The sequence below is a fragment of the Monodon monoceros genome, unplaced genomic scaffold (assembly GCF_005190385.1).
Source record: "Monodon monoceros isolate NGI ecotype Baffin Bay Population unplaced genomic scaffold, NGI_Narwhal_1 Super_Scaffold_11, whole genome shotgun sequence".
Lineage (NCBI taxonomy): Eukaryota > Metazoa > Chordata > Mammalia > Artiodactyla > Monodontidae > Monodon > Monodon monoceros.
Window position 1 is genome coordinate 140,338,637 of NW_021703767.1, and position 15,081 is coordinate 140,353,717.

A 15,081-nucleotide genomic window follows, 5' to 3' on the forward strand; every position below is an offset into this window, starting at 1 on the left:
GAATACAATTAAAGCTGAGCTTGTTTGTGACTTCCCTGAAGGTTTTTTACCCATAAGGACAACACACTATTCGCTAAAATATTTGGAAGATGTTAAAAATAGAGTACCAATATTTGGCACAATTGAATCTACTGGATCGCTTCTTACAGCTAGTAGCCTAGAGTGCACTCCCTGAATACGTGTGCTCACACACACGTGTGTTTATGCACATGAGATCGAACTTGGAGACTGAGGATAGGTGAGGCTTGCAGGCTCACCACTGGGGACTGTGGGGAAGCCTGGTTTTTGCCTCTGTGGATCATAGTGCTTGAGCTGCTCAAAGGGGTGGGCAGGGGGCCCTAATGGACCTCCGGAGCCTGCCCTGCCTACCTCTTCCCGTCTCTGCCACAACTTGCTTCATGCTTTTCCATCTCGGGGCGGGCTTCCTCCTGGACTTTTGCTTTCTTCAAAGTCCTTACTTCTGTCTCATCTCTGCCAATTCCAAATCCCACCCACTTGCAATTCTGTCTTCTCCTCGAAGCCCTCTCAGATGGCCTCAGTGGGAAATGATTCTACCTCATTTGAATACACCTGGTGGCCCATGTAACCACTCATCTGGCATCTAGGCACTTATTACTATTACTTTTATTGTAGTTATGCAGGTACACATCTAAGATATGAACTCGAGGTGGGGCGATATGCCTTGAGTATCTGTCTACTGTATAGACGGCACTGGGCCAAATGGTGGAGGATTGAGGGAGTGAACAAACCTGTGTTTATACATGCACTCAACCAATGTTTATTGAGCAGCTACTATGGGGTCAGGCCTTGTTCGAGATGCTGAGGTGACAGCAATGAACAATGTATCCTCAAGGAACCTTCATACAGTGAAGGAAGACAGACAATAAATGAAAAGAATACTCTCATGGAAGAATTTTAGTTTGTGATAAGACTGGAGATGACTTAATAATACATGGGGCTCAGGAGGTAGGGTGGTCAGCCAGGCCCCTTTCAGAAGTAATGTGTGAGCTTTAACTTGCAGAATGTCAAGAAGGCAGCCTTCCACAGATGCAGAGGACATTTTCGGCAGAGGGCAAACCCAGTGCAAAGTCCCAAGGTCAGAAAGGAGGCCCGTGTGGTTAGGCCCAGAGGATGGAGGGGCGGCAAGGGTCCCATCACGATGGGCCTTCAGGGCCATGGAGGGGAGATGGGCACATTTTAAATGCCATGGGGCACCGCTGAAGGGCTTTAAACGGGAGCAGCACGACAAAATTTATGGTTCTATGTGGAGAAGGGATGTGGTTGCCGAGGAAGAGGTGGGAGAACAGCAGCAGTGGTTTGGGCAGGAGATGAAGTGGGCTGGACCACGGGGGCAGCAGGAGAGATGGAGAAAAGTGGGACTTGGAGACATACCTAGGGAGCCCAGGGCAGGGGTTTCTGATGGGCTGGAGATGGGGTGAAGGTCAATAAGGAATCCAGCACGTATCCTCTGGGGCAGTGGAGGGGGGGACCTATAGAAGGAGAGATTCAGGGGTGTGTGCAGGTGTGGGCTTCAACCCTAGCTCAGCACTAGAGGTAGCTGGTATGACACAAATCGAGACGAACTGGGGCTTTGTGCTTTGACTGTTGCATCAGAATTGTTCAAGGTGAGTCGGAAGTGCCACCAGCTGACCCCTTTGCAAGTGGCTGTCTCAGAGCTGAGGGCTTCTTGGCTGGGGTCTCTGGCACATGCAGAGGGGATGGGGCCAGACGGGACTCTTCTCTTCCTCTGAGTGATCACAGTGTGTCTCCCCGCACCTTTGTGATGGGGAACAAATGGTGATGAGAGGTCCCTGGGCCTTGGGCCTTTTCCTGGGGAAAGCAGGGACAGGATGGTACGGGTGGTGGTGCAGGGATGATGCACACTGTAACTCCGTAGGAGCTTGTTAACGACATGCCAAGCACTTCTATCGATTACTTTTACACCATTGATAAGGGCATAAAGGCAACCGAGACTTAGAGATGGGAAGTAACTTACCCAAAGTCACATAATTAAAAAGCAACAGAGGCAAGCAACAAACTCAGGCTGTCTGGTTCCAGTTTCTATGCACATAACTACTAGACTACACTGCCTTCTTCTGATGTAATTATAATCATTTTGGGTGACAGAAGCCTTCCTGGCTTGATTGCACCTGTTTTATGACCACACGTGGTCAAATCACCCATCCTGCATCACCCTTCTGCTTATGCCCCTTTTCTGAGGCTGTTATTGAGAATTTGTGTCATCAGACAGTAGTTCTGCCGGGGAAAAGTGGGGCAGGCCCACCCTGGTTCTGATGGTCACATTTGATACCTGGTGGAAAATCCACCCAAAGCCATACCTTTGCATGTGAACTAAGGGAGCAGAGTAATAAGGAGACAGGCTGGGACCTGGGACCTGGGACCCTTGGCTGCAGGGCTTGCACCCGGACAAACGTCTCCTCCCACAAGAAAATACAAAGAAACTATAAGGGACTAAAAATAACTGCGTACATGTGCAGTTGGGGCAAATAATGGACAAGACGAAACAAAAAGACCAAAATAAAAAACAAACCCACCTGCCACTTCTGAAGAGCCGGGAGCAAAAGCACAGTACTGGGCATGCTCCTTGCACTCAGCACCACCAAGGGGTGGGCAGACCACCTAGGACATCCCTCTGGCCCCACCGCTCCCTTCCCCACATATAAGGAACCAGCTCACTCCCCCCAGGGAGCTAGCAAGGGCAACTGCTACTTGTTCTCGCTCCCTCCTGCTGCAGCAGGGACCCCAATAAAGCCTTGCCTGAATTCCTTATCTGGCCTCTGATCAATTTCTATTGATTAGGGAGTCCAAGAACTCTGGCGGGTAAAAACAACACAGTGTTCAACAGACAATACTGTCGCTGTACGGAGTTTACTCCAATCCAGTGTCTTCCACATCTGGGAGCACAGATGTGAGCTGCCTTGGTGGAGAGACTCTGCTTTCCCTTGTTCACCACCACCGGCCTCTTGCCCCCCTCTCAGTCCACATCTACTTTTCATCATCACTGCCACCACACAGGAATCGGTACTTCTGCACCATCAGAGATTTGAGTGGATTGGAGAATGACTTAAATGTTTTTGGAAGTAGTTTTAAAGAGTGGCTTTAGAATTACTGTGAAAATCTGCATGGCTTTTGCAAAAGTTCCTTACTTGCCAATGACTCATTTTCACAGGCGTATCGATTTGAAACCCCGGTCCAACCACCCATCTCTGTTTGACTTGAGTCCTGGTCTTCGGGTAAAAAACGATGAAGAAGCTCCTTTTGGGAAGTAAGTTACTTACCCATTCCAGATAAATGAATACTTCTAGCTTTTATGACAACGTATAATTTTTAATCCCTTATGACATTGCCACACTATTATTAACATAATAGGCCTCCTCAAATTCTTTTCCAGAACAAGATGGGCAATCATCACATAAAAATAAATGACATAATATACATAGCAGTGTTGTAAGCAAAAAAAGTGGTATTGGCCACACAAGAAATGCAAATCTGAACGTGCAGAAGCCAGTTCAGGACATGGGTACTATGTAGCAAAGCTGTCTTTAATGAAAGATTGTTTTTTTTGTTTCTTAGAGATTTTTTTGATGTGGACCATTTTTAAAGACTTTATTGAATTGGTTACAATATTGTTTCTGTTTTATGTTTTGGTGTTTTGGCCGGGGGGCATGTGGGATCTTAGCTCCCCAACCAGGGATTGAACCCGCACCCCCTGCTTTGGAAGGTGAAGTCTTAACAGCTGTACTACCAGGAAAGTCCCTAAAGAAGGATTCTTAATGTCCTTGCGGGAATAATTCACCCCTCAAAAGCGTGAACTTTTTCTCCTGAGCATAAATACTCAGTCAGAGTCACCCTGCTGCAGGGGATGTGCGTAAATGTGTCAAGTGGCTAAGACACAGGGCTTAGTTGTGCTGTTTCTGAGGATGGGCCCATGGAACTGGATGGTTTGTTACACAGATAATTACTGGGCTCTATTCTGGTTATCTACTGCTGTGTAACAAACCTCCCCAAAACTTAGTGGCTGAAAACAACAAATTTTCACTCTCTCTCAGAGTTCTGTGGATTGATGGGCTCAGCTGGGTGGTTCTCACTTGGGGTCCCTCATGAAATGGCAGCAGAGTCTGGTGTCACCTGCAGGCTTTCTTATTCACATTTCTGGTGCCTGGGCTGGTTGGGAATCTCTCCAAATGGCTGGCTTGAGCTTCCTCACAGCATGGTGGTCTCAAGGTAGTTGGACTTTTTTTTACATGGCAGTTGGCTTCCCTCAGAGAGACCAGATGGCGTCCCTCTCCAACATAACCAGTGCGGAACTGCAAGCTTTCTTATAACTCAGCCTTAGAAGTCGCTCTGCCCAAATCCATTGCTTCAAGGAATCACAGCCCAGCCCAGCCTCAAGGGAAGAGAGGAGTACACTCCACCTCTCCATGGGAGAGAATGGGCCGTGAAGACAGGGAGGAGATAATTTATTGGCAGTCACCCTGGTGAAAAGATACCACACGTTTCAACCACGTTGCATAGTGTGGTGGTTAAGAGCATGGATCCTGGAGCTGGGCTGTGTCCATCACCACTGCTTACTAGCTGGGGGATTGAGGGTAAATCTCCTTAACTTCTTTGTCTCCGTTTGTAAAATGGAGATATTAACCACATCTACCTACATAGGTTGGTTGACATAGGGAGTTAATATCTGGAAAGCACTTACACTGGTACCTGTCACTTGGCCAGGGCCATCCAAGTGTCTCCTAACTTAACTGTTAGTGGCTGCCATCAACAAAGTGTGTTAGAAGCTGCTCGTTAACAACAATGAAGGTAATTATTGGAGGGCAGGTGGATTATGGGTAAGCTTTTCCTTTCCAAAAATTTCCTTTAAGGTTGTTGTTATACCGTCTTCATGAAACCAACCAAACCAAACCAAACCAAAAGCTAGCCCATTATAGTGGTGATGTTGAGGCGTGAAGACAATGACAGCCTATATCTCTTTCTTAGATGAGGAGTGCCCTCACCTACCCGGGAGATACAAACAGACCCACAGAATATCCGATGCTGGGACTGAGTGAGGTCCTCATAAAGCTTCATGTCATAAACTAAGAGCTGGGTCAGTCTCCGAGACGGCCCAACACCAGCTGGTGGTGGGACGGGTGGTCCATCTGGGAACTGGGGACAACAGACGTGAGTTGGCCTTTGGGCCTGGCCCAGCCACTTTCTGGCATTGTGACCTTCGGGCGAGACACTGAAGGCTTGGTTTGTGTACCTATAAAACGCGCATAGTGATTCCAGCCTACCTACCCCAAAGCGTTGTGAAGTCCAAAGAAGAAATAGAAGGAAGGACTTTCACGATGGGTAGTTTTTATAAAAACATCAAACATTGCTATTCCAAGGGTCTGGAAAGGCCTGTTTTTCTTTACACTCCCCTCCCCCATCCCTTCTCCCCATTCCCACCGTCCTCCTGGACGCGAGATAATTTATTTTAAACTCAACATTTTGACTTCTGTTGGCATAAAAATATGAGAAATGAGTCACTTCATTCTAGGGGTGATTCTAAAGGGGATATTTTGGAGTGAGTTTAGGGGACTAGGTATGTATATAAATGGGCATCTGAAGGAAGACATAGGTATAAAAAGGGAAAGCTAGCAGGTAAAGAATTTTGCTAATCAGTTGATCCAGGGCTGCCCTTACAGCAAAAGCAAAGAGGTAAGTGCATTAGAATTCAGTGACTCACAGGCAGGAGAAGGTCAGACAGACCTGGGTTTATATCCCGCCTCTGCACTCTACTCCGGTCAATCAGATGCAGCGAGGACACCAGCATCCTGGATTCTGAGGACCAAACGGATCGCGCAGAGGTGGAAGTGGAAGCGGAAGGGGCGGGGCCTTACCAGGAACTTCCGCTTCTGCTTCCAGTGGCTGCCTTGGGCGTTGGTGGCCACGTGGGCCTCGGTGACGGTCTTGATGAGCTCCCACTCCTGGTCGGTGGGCTCAGGCTTGTGACCGATGGATCTCTGCAGCTCCTCCCGCCGCCTTTTCTCCCGGTTCTCCTCGATCAGCTTCCTCTTGGCCAGACGCTTGCTGTCGTCCAGGACCACTGGGGGCAGGGAGGGACACAGAACAGACACTCCCCAGACACCTGGCAGACCCGCGGCGGCTTGGGCCGCTGCATAGCCCGCTCAGGGGGCCTGCGGGGGTCACCCTGGGCCATTTCTCCCTTGGCAGCAAAGTGCTATGGACGACAGCCATCTTCCACCACTAGCCCCAGCACCAAACTCCGGATGCCTAGCCAGCTTTCTAGAACAAAGATGGGGGCGGGGTGGGGGGGATGGGGGCTGGACACTGGGCATCTCAGCCCCACAGAGGGGGGGGCCCTAGATAAGAATGAACCAGAGACAGGTAAAGCCCATCCTACCTATAGGTTCACAGGTGTGTCTGTCTAGCCAATCATCTGAATTCACTCTTGGGGTTTCTGTTCCTTCCCTCCGCCCCGCAAATGGCTCTTACTAAGAAGAACTGCAGGGTCAGAAAGTTCTTGAGCAGTAAACAGAGGCTGGCGATCCCTTCCTCAAAGGAAAAAGGAGTCTAACTCTTCATTCGTTTCCTGAAGGCTGATTGGAGTATGGCGGGGCCTAGCTCAGGCCTCACAGGCACTCACTTTGCATTCCTCTCTACCTGGTCAACGCTCAAAGGTGATTAAAGAGCCCAGGCTTTGGAATCTAGAAAGACTCGGGTTTGAATCCCTTTATTACCACATTCTAGCTGTGTGACCTTTGGAAGGTTACTGAGGCTCTCTGAGTTTTCATTTCTTCCCATATAAAATCCGATCATGGGACTTCCCTGGCAGTCTAGTGGTTAAGACTTCTCTTTCCAATGCAGAGGTTGCGGGTTCCATCCCTGGTTGGGGAGCTAAGATCCCACATGCCTCGCGGCCCAAAATCCAAAACGTAAAACAGAAGCAATATTGTAACAAATTCAATAAAGACTTTTAAAATGATCTACATCAAAAAAAATCTTTAAAAAAATCGGATCAATAATACCTACTTTGCAGGGTATCAGTGTGATAATGCACTATACATGCTCAGGAAGTAGAGCCACGACTTTCATCATTTATGCAAAAGGGAAATAAGAAGGGCAGGTAACAAGAAACCTATATTTCTGTGGTTAATTTCCAAAACGAAACCATTTCACCAGACTCTCAGTAGCCCTCAGTGGCATGGAAAGACTCAGGTTTTGTACTACAGAGTCATAGGGTTTTACCAATGGAGGGTCCTCAGCTCTCAACTAGTGCAACGCCCTCCTTCACAGAGGAGGAGGGAGATCATGACTTCCTTAAAGTCACACAGCAAGTTCATGGCAGAGGCAAGGCAAGACCCAGGACCCCTGACTGTGGTCCTACAATATCACTGTCCTAGGGCCATTTCTTGAGGAAGCCGCGACCTGGTAGGGAAAGAAAAAAAAGCAAACGTAGCAGAGGAAGAGAACCAGAGGTGCCTGGCAAATCCACAAACAGAAGAATGAAACCCCAATCGTGGAGATGTGATTGGGTCATCAGAGTCAGGGGAGCACTTAGACATGTGGGCGGATGGGTGAGCCCTGTGAAGTCATCATGATTCACTCCTTAAGGGAGACGAGGAATGCGCTACACTCATAACCTCACTCCCCAAATGCTTCCCTGGTGCCAGGGATCGTGGCATTGGATGTGCGTTATCTAATTTATTCCTGAAAACCACCTGTGGGGCTGGCGATACCTTCACACAAGGAAACCGGAAGTTAAGTCCGATGGGCACACAGCTAGTAAGTGGCAGGCCTGGGACTCCAACAGCTTTTCTGACTATAAAACCTGAGCTCTTGTAATGCTTCACAAGCAAGCAAGGTGCACTCAAATTTCCACCCCGTGTAGATCAACACTGAGTTTTTAAACTTCATCAACATTCATCTCTTTAACTTCTTAATAAAACAGTGCAATGGACATTCAACAGGTCACTCATTTCCATAGAACCTTAGCAGGCATTTTGTTGGCAACCGCTAAAAGCCTTTCAGGGATCAAGACAAATAACTCAGCCAGAGGTGAAGGATTAAACCAGGGTTTCCAGCCTCATGCCCAGACACAACCCTCCTCTTTTCTTTTTTTAAAAAAAAAGATTCCTCTTTCTGTCTTCTTTAATGGGCAAACCAGGACGTTCCAGAGATTTTTTGTTGTCGTTCTAGCTGAGAGAACCCTGTTTGTCGCATAAATGCAGCTGTGACTATTTCCTCTTCACAAGGAAAAATCCTCATTGCATTCTTTTTTCTTTTCTTTCTTTTACTTTAAACTGAAAGTAGGACTCCTTCATTGATGTGCAAAAAAATTTATGCCAGTGGAAACCAGAAACCCTGATGCCTGGCAAAAGGGAGGCCACATGTTGTGAATGACACGATTCTCATTTCATAATTAGATTAATTAAAGTGACTGGTGTAAATCCCTTGCACAGTGTGGGGAGAAGAGACCCCAACGGCTAATCTCACCACCATATGCTGTGGCACTTTGAAAACTGGGTAGGATGACTTCAGCTTGGAATGTTTTTATGGCTAAAAATATAACAAAAAAACCAACTGCAGAATGAGTCATGCAATAGCACTCAAGTTCACATTCTTTAGAAATTTCTGAACACGATGTTTTCTACCAGTACCCTGACTCCAAAAATGTCCACAGAATAAATTCCTGTCTCTGCTTTAGAAAAAATATTAGTCCTTGTGCTTCTCACCACATGAATGTTGTGTGGAAAATTACACTTTATCGAGGTGGAAGGACAGACCTCTCATCTGGAACCTCTGTGTAGACAAAGCACTGCTGACTGTCCTGCAAGCATGATGGGGACAGTTTAACCTCTAACTGCCTTCGGAGTCAGGAGTTGATGGGGAGGGTAGGATGGAAACCGCCCAGCTATGGCTGGGAGTGAGGGTCCCTGAGAATGCTGCGTGCTCTCCCTCTGTCCACATGCGTTCCTGCTTTCTCTCCTGCCTGGGTGATTTCCTTGAGCCAACCTCTTCCCCAGTCAACACTCCTTGAATATGAAGCAAAGGAAGAAGGTTACTTACAATCTGTTGCCATGCCAACGTAGATGCATTTTTTAAAGCGACATTCCTGGCACTGATTTCTTGTAACTTTGTCTATGACACATTTTCCTTCATATTTACAGGAATAGGATGGATGGAGATTTTTCTGAATGGTTCTTCTAAAGAAACCCTACATGAAAAAGAAAGACCCAGGACAACCATTTCATATTTTCGAGAAATAAGTGACTCCAGTATTTTGTATCTTCCTGACTGTGATGGATGGTTTTAGACCTTACCTCTGTATGGGCCTTTAGCTCGACCTATTCAAATATAGGGCAGTTGGCCCAAAGTGAATCTAAATAATTCTAAATCTGAGGGAGATGTCAGAGGCTACAGAGTCTCTTCTTACCTTTTTGGCATTTCCTCAAGGCTAATGGGAAAATCTCATGTTCACGTTTATGTTTTCTAAACGATGAGTCATATAAATAAATTATATTATTTCATGCCATAATTGTGTTGCTAAATGAAGCTCTGAAGAGGTTTGCTACACTTTATACTGGAGAAATAAGAGCTGGATACTTGTGATGCTTTATTAATTAATTAATTAAATCATTTATTATTTAAAGGGATGCATTAATTGTCTTTAGAGATTTGGTTTAACTCTGGTTTTCGACTCTTGAGATGCCCATGACCAGCTCAGATAGCCCTTGAAACAACAGTCCTTGGGGAGGAGAAAATTCCAAGTTCTTTATCAAATTTTTCCCATAGCTCATGGCACTGGAGTTTTCCTTTCCTAGCACCCTTTTTCTCCAGTATCTGTAGACATGCGCCCTAAAGTTCAATGTTTCTTCTTCTCTCAAGGCATGGGAGAGGGCCACCTGAGAATACAGTGCAGTTCCAGGCTTTGGTGACTTACATAACATCCTCAAGGCTGTGTCATATGAGAACATTTCTGGACATGATACTCAAGTCTGGTAAGAATTTATAACTGCAGAAAGCATGTATTGTGAGGGGCGCATTGCAAAGTGCTGCAGACAAGTGCCAGGGCCTCTGTCTCTCCCACAGCCTTCTGAGGTCAGTATGCTTAATATCTCCACTGTGGGGATTAAAAAGCTAAGCCTTAGACAGGTTAAATCACTTGCCCCAAATCACATGGCAAGTACATGCTGGAACTCGGCCTGGGGCCCAGGAGTTGGCTTACATGATATAGATCGAGTCCAATTTTACTGTATTATTTAAATGTTTTAGATGAACATATTATAAACAGTCCCCTCTCACCCACCTCTCAAAATAACCACATCGTTTTATGGTTTAGTAGAATAGCAAGGCACAACAAATTTTGAAGGATGTTGTCCACTAAACCTTAAAGGGACCTCCAACTTTGTTGCATAAATTGGATGGAAATGCCAGTTCATCCAGGCTAACCCAAATTGTAATTATCCCATTTAACTTGCCCTGGCTTTATGTACTTATACCACTTGCATATTCCTCACTCAGACACAGGAGCTCTTCCTTGTAATGAAAAGGTCCAAGGTAGGATTTTCTACTGGGCATAGCAGAATAAAATGGAAAAATGACAGCAGTAACTGAAACTCACGGACTTGGTTTCGGGGCACGTTTGCCAACCCCTGATATTACTATTGCTCAATTCCTAACAGAAGAACTGTCATACTGTATTTGGCTTTGCATCCTTAAACACTGAGTCCATTAGTTTGAATGACATTGATGAACTGTCCTAAGATTCCCTAAAGCACACACGGGGCGGCTGCTGACATGTGTTTCCTGGGTGTTCAAGGTGGGCGGTCCTGCCAAAGCTTGGATGTCAGGGCCTGCACAGAACGAAAAACAAGCTGTCCCCGCTCCTCTACCCCCTCCCCCTCCCTCCAATCCACCCTTCAAGGGTTACACTTGCTTGAAAGACAGAAAAAACTCAGAGATTCTAGCAAGGAGACATATGTCACAGACAGGGAGGAGGGGGTACTGTCTAGCACCCTCTTTCTGGAGGATGCAAAGCGACCTAAGTCCGGGGCCTCCAGCGAGCATGCTGACTGCTGCTCTGAAGATGGGAAATCATTACTGTGGAGTTGGGAGACCTTTTCTCCCCCATCTGCTCACGCTGGCTTGTGTTCTGGGTGGCGGGAGCCTACTGGGGAGTAAGACAACAGGAAGGTGGGAACAGGTGATATACCAGATGCAGAGGTAACGTTCATTTCTCCAAAAAGGCTACTGTGAGCTTTTACAAGGAATGAATGAAATAACTTTTATACTTGGCTTATTTGGAAAAAATGTTGAGGTAGCAGGCTTTGCTATTCATAGTGCCATCTCTTCTGTGGCTTACCTTGCTGACTCTTCTCGGACACTTCATGGACCAAATCCCTTTTAAGATGTTGGCCTTCCCTAAGCTATGCTAAAAGCATATTTTCCCACATGAAGGGACCACTTTATTTGAGTAAATGTTAAAGATGGTAGGTCCCTTAATTTTAAAAAGGGACAAAAATTAATTTTTGGATGTGAACTTGGATAGAAAATACTTAACAGAATCTACTTATAAAAAGCTCTTTTTAGCAGTGAGCTGACAAAAGAGATGTCCCAGGGACTGAATAAGAACATATCTTTCATCGATGATTTGTGGGTGAGCGGAGGTTTTGCTTTATAAATCGACCTCAGACTCGTTTTTCTGCATTTTGAGAAGAACTGGATCCATTCCTTAGTGGTCCAAAATGATGCACTCATCGGTGCTCCAAGGAACTGTCACCCTCCTAGTTCAATATTTGGGCAACTGTTAAAAAAGCTTCGAGTCTCTCTTTAAAAAGTGATTTACTCGGGGCAGTATCAACATTCTTTCTACAAAAGATGCATGAAAACTGGCCCATCACAACAGACGAAACATCTCCAAAAGATTTCCACTGTCTTCAGGGCAGAAACAGGCAAAAAAGATTCTCCCTCTACACACTACGAGTATGGGGTAGAAATACTTGCAAATTACAGGCTTGAGTAAACAAGATGTGAAGCACGACATTTTTCATCTTTGGCCATTTTTCAAAACTGTGTTTCATTTGACCACCTCTTTTGTCTCTTTCCAAGACACTCTGTCCTTGCATTAAATGATCTGTGTAACCGCCCTAGGAAGACTTTCTGATTTTATGATTGGGGCTATCCTGGAAACAGGATTCTGATCCGAGACAAAGGCACCAGGGCTGAGAAATCTAGCTTTCTGCTACATGATTGATTCTTTTAAGTAAACCTCAGTTGAATCAGGCCCCAAACATCCTGTGATCTTGGGAGAAGAGGGTAGTGGATTTCTTGATCATCATGAAGACATACGTGAGTCAGAGACACGTATTAATAGGTTAATAGGCTTGGTTCTCCTTTGTTTAAGTCAATCGCTAACGATCATTAAGTCCTCTGTAAGGCACGTTTGGTCTTTAGAGTCACTTTGGGAGTTGAGTAATAAATGGAATTGTCATTAGAGTCTCCCCCAGAATTCAAAATTTGTCATTAAAAACTGATTTGAGAGAATCTCAGCGCTGCATAATCAGGTAGGTAAAAGCCTTATGAATTGGGGCTAATTTAGAAGAAAGACCCATTTGAATTAGTGAGCTTTTGGAATGAGAGAAAGTATCTAAACTCATGCAGTTTTATTCCTTTCAAAGCAAGCCGATAGAATTGGGCTTTCAAGAGACAGAGTCTGCAAGTGTCCCAGTTAATAAACAGCTGCAACTTATTTGTAATTAATGCCATTAAACTCCTTAAGACACTACTTCCACAGACGTAATAGCAACCTGTAGCTCAGTCTTTGTTACAAGGTGACAAGTTCTATATCAAAGGGGCCTGGATGAATGAGAACATATTACATCACATTCCAAAATAAGTCTTGCCTTGAGGTCTTAAAAATGACCTCTTTTCAATGGATAGATCATCTCAACACATCAGTAGGCTACATGTTTCCTCATTTCGTGCACAAAAAGTAGGGAGTTTGCATGGAAAATCTTCCACCAGGGAAATGAGACAGGTTAGTATGAAACAGAACCTAACGTGTTGATTTTGGTGGTTTAAGGTCAAAGGTTAGGAGAAAAGAGGGTAGTAGGAGGGAGGAAAGGAGAGGAGGGAGTGAGGTGGGTGACGGAGGGGGAAAGACGGACTTGTTTTATAAACAATACGATTTTTGCTCTACGGTTCATATCTTCTGATAATTTAGTTTAAAATACGGAAGGTAAATAAAACATTCAACAAAAAATTAAAGCCTTTCTCTGACTTACTACCTCCTTTATAAAACATTAGCTGAACGCACTGGGTTCAGCTTTGTTTACCTTTACAGTGGACTTTATTTTCTAGGCTAGGCTGTCGGACCAAAACGTGTTTGCCAGAAACTCATCTTCACTTTGATAATGAAAATGTAAGTAGGCAAATTCAGGTTCACTTTCAGGAGGTAAACTGACTGTTGATCACTGGTGTCTTCTTGTCAAGTGTCTCCTGAAGATGGGTCTGGAGAGCGTGTAATTAGCTGATGGACGACCAGAATTTACTTACTGCAGGCTGTGCCATAAGCCAGTTTGGATCATTTCAGAATATAGTTGAACCTAAGTAGCCTCAAAGATATTCCCTAATGGAACCCTTAAAAGTGAGCAAATTCTCTCAGATTGACACTGGCAACTAGCTTGGGGTTGGAGTGAACTCTTCCTCCTTAAACAGTGGAGATAAAACAGGAGGAGAAATGGTTATTTCATGGGATGATAGCGTGTTATAAAATATCTATGCATTTTTAAACTCAAAGGGAGGCTTTTATTAATTTCTTTACATTTTATCAATTTTCTCCCTGTCTAAAACAGCAGACCTCACACTGTCACAAAACTTCATCTAGTTATTTTTGATTTGGAGAAAAAAAAAATTCAGTTCTTGAATACGCCCCCCAAAATGAAGAGGATGAACACAGGCCATGAATGTCGGGATTTGGCTCTAATAGGAACCTAAACTTCAGGTTGCATTCTGGAGGACTCCTGGAAGGGGCTGGATCGGGGCTCACTGGCCCCAGGGCAGTTACCTTGCAGCCTTCACACGTGATGCAGCGGTAGTGGTAGCCGGTGGCTTTGTCACCACACACGACACATAGCTCGTCCTTGTCTAAGTAACTGGGGATGTAGCCTGTGAAGAAGGAAAGAAGAAGCGTGTGAAAAAACAATATCACGTTAAAGACACACCATAGCCCGGAGGAGGAAGGTGGATGAGGAAGCAGGGCTGACTTGTTTTGTACATTTTAATACAATTTTTGCTTTACAGTTTACATCTTGTGATCATTTAGTTTTAAATATACAAGGTAAGGAAAACATTGAACAAGAAAACATTTTAAAAAGTGACCTAATGCACTTGCTCAGTATCTTATATTTCCCCAGGACCTCAGTTCACATTTACAGAGCTAACAGGCCCGGGATTTCGGAATGCCTTAGAAACAGGTGTGCTCACTCTTGCTGTGCAGGTGGGAACAGGCCCGGAGGCTCCTGCAGCCAATGGATGTGGCAGAGAGGCCTGGATTTTTAAAAAAATTTATTTACAAGTGGATTTATCATTTTTGTTATACATAACATTACGGGGAATTATTAAAAAGAAAATATAAGATCTTTCAAGAGCAACCTGTTCTTTGCTCCTGAAAGGATTTGTACCCATTTTCACACCCCAATCACTAACTTAGATTACTGAACTGGGGAAACAGTTTCTTTTCTTCTTCCTAACACTGTAATACAATAGATTCATGATTAGACCTGAGAATCACCCTGTTTAAAATTATTGAATTTTAGAATCAACTGTTTAAAAATACTGAATCTGAGAGACCAATCCCCTCAGAGAATCTTATTTCAGTGGCTTTAGGGTGTGGAAACATAGGCATTGAATTTCCTAAAAGCTCTCTGGGTGATTCTAATGTACATCTAGAATTGAGAATCCCTGGGCCTGGGCTTATATGGAGCGATCCAGAGAGGCTGGGATTTGAGACACCTGGGGTGCTCTGGATAACACAGCCTCTTTCGAAAGGCTTATTTCTGAACTTGTTCT

The 15,081-nt window shown here is 44.9% G+C and overlaps 1 protein-coding gene across 6 annotated transcripts in view; it reads right to left on the bottom strand.

Moving 5' to 3' along the window:
• THRB (thyroid hormone receptor beta) overlaps positions 1-15,081 on the bottom strand; it is a 394,175-nt gene that overhangs the window by 17,490 nt on the left and 361,604 nt on the right. For all 6 annotated transcript variants that reach the window (XM_029213969.1, XM_029213970.1, XM_029213972.1 and 3 more), the window contains 3 exons: positions 14,078-14,178; positions 9,079-9,226; positions 5,889-6,094 (listed from right to left, as the gene is read on the bottom strand). In XM_029213969.1, the coding sequence (XP_029069802.1) occupies positions 5,889-6,094; positions 9,079-9,226; positions 14,078-14,178 (455 nt within the window). The remainder of the gene's footprint in view (positions 1-5,888; positions 6,095-9,078; positions 9,227-14,077; positions 14,179-15,081) is intronic.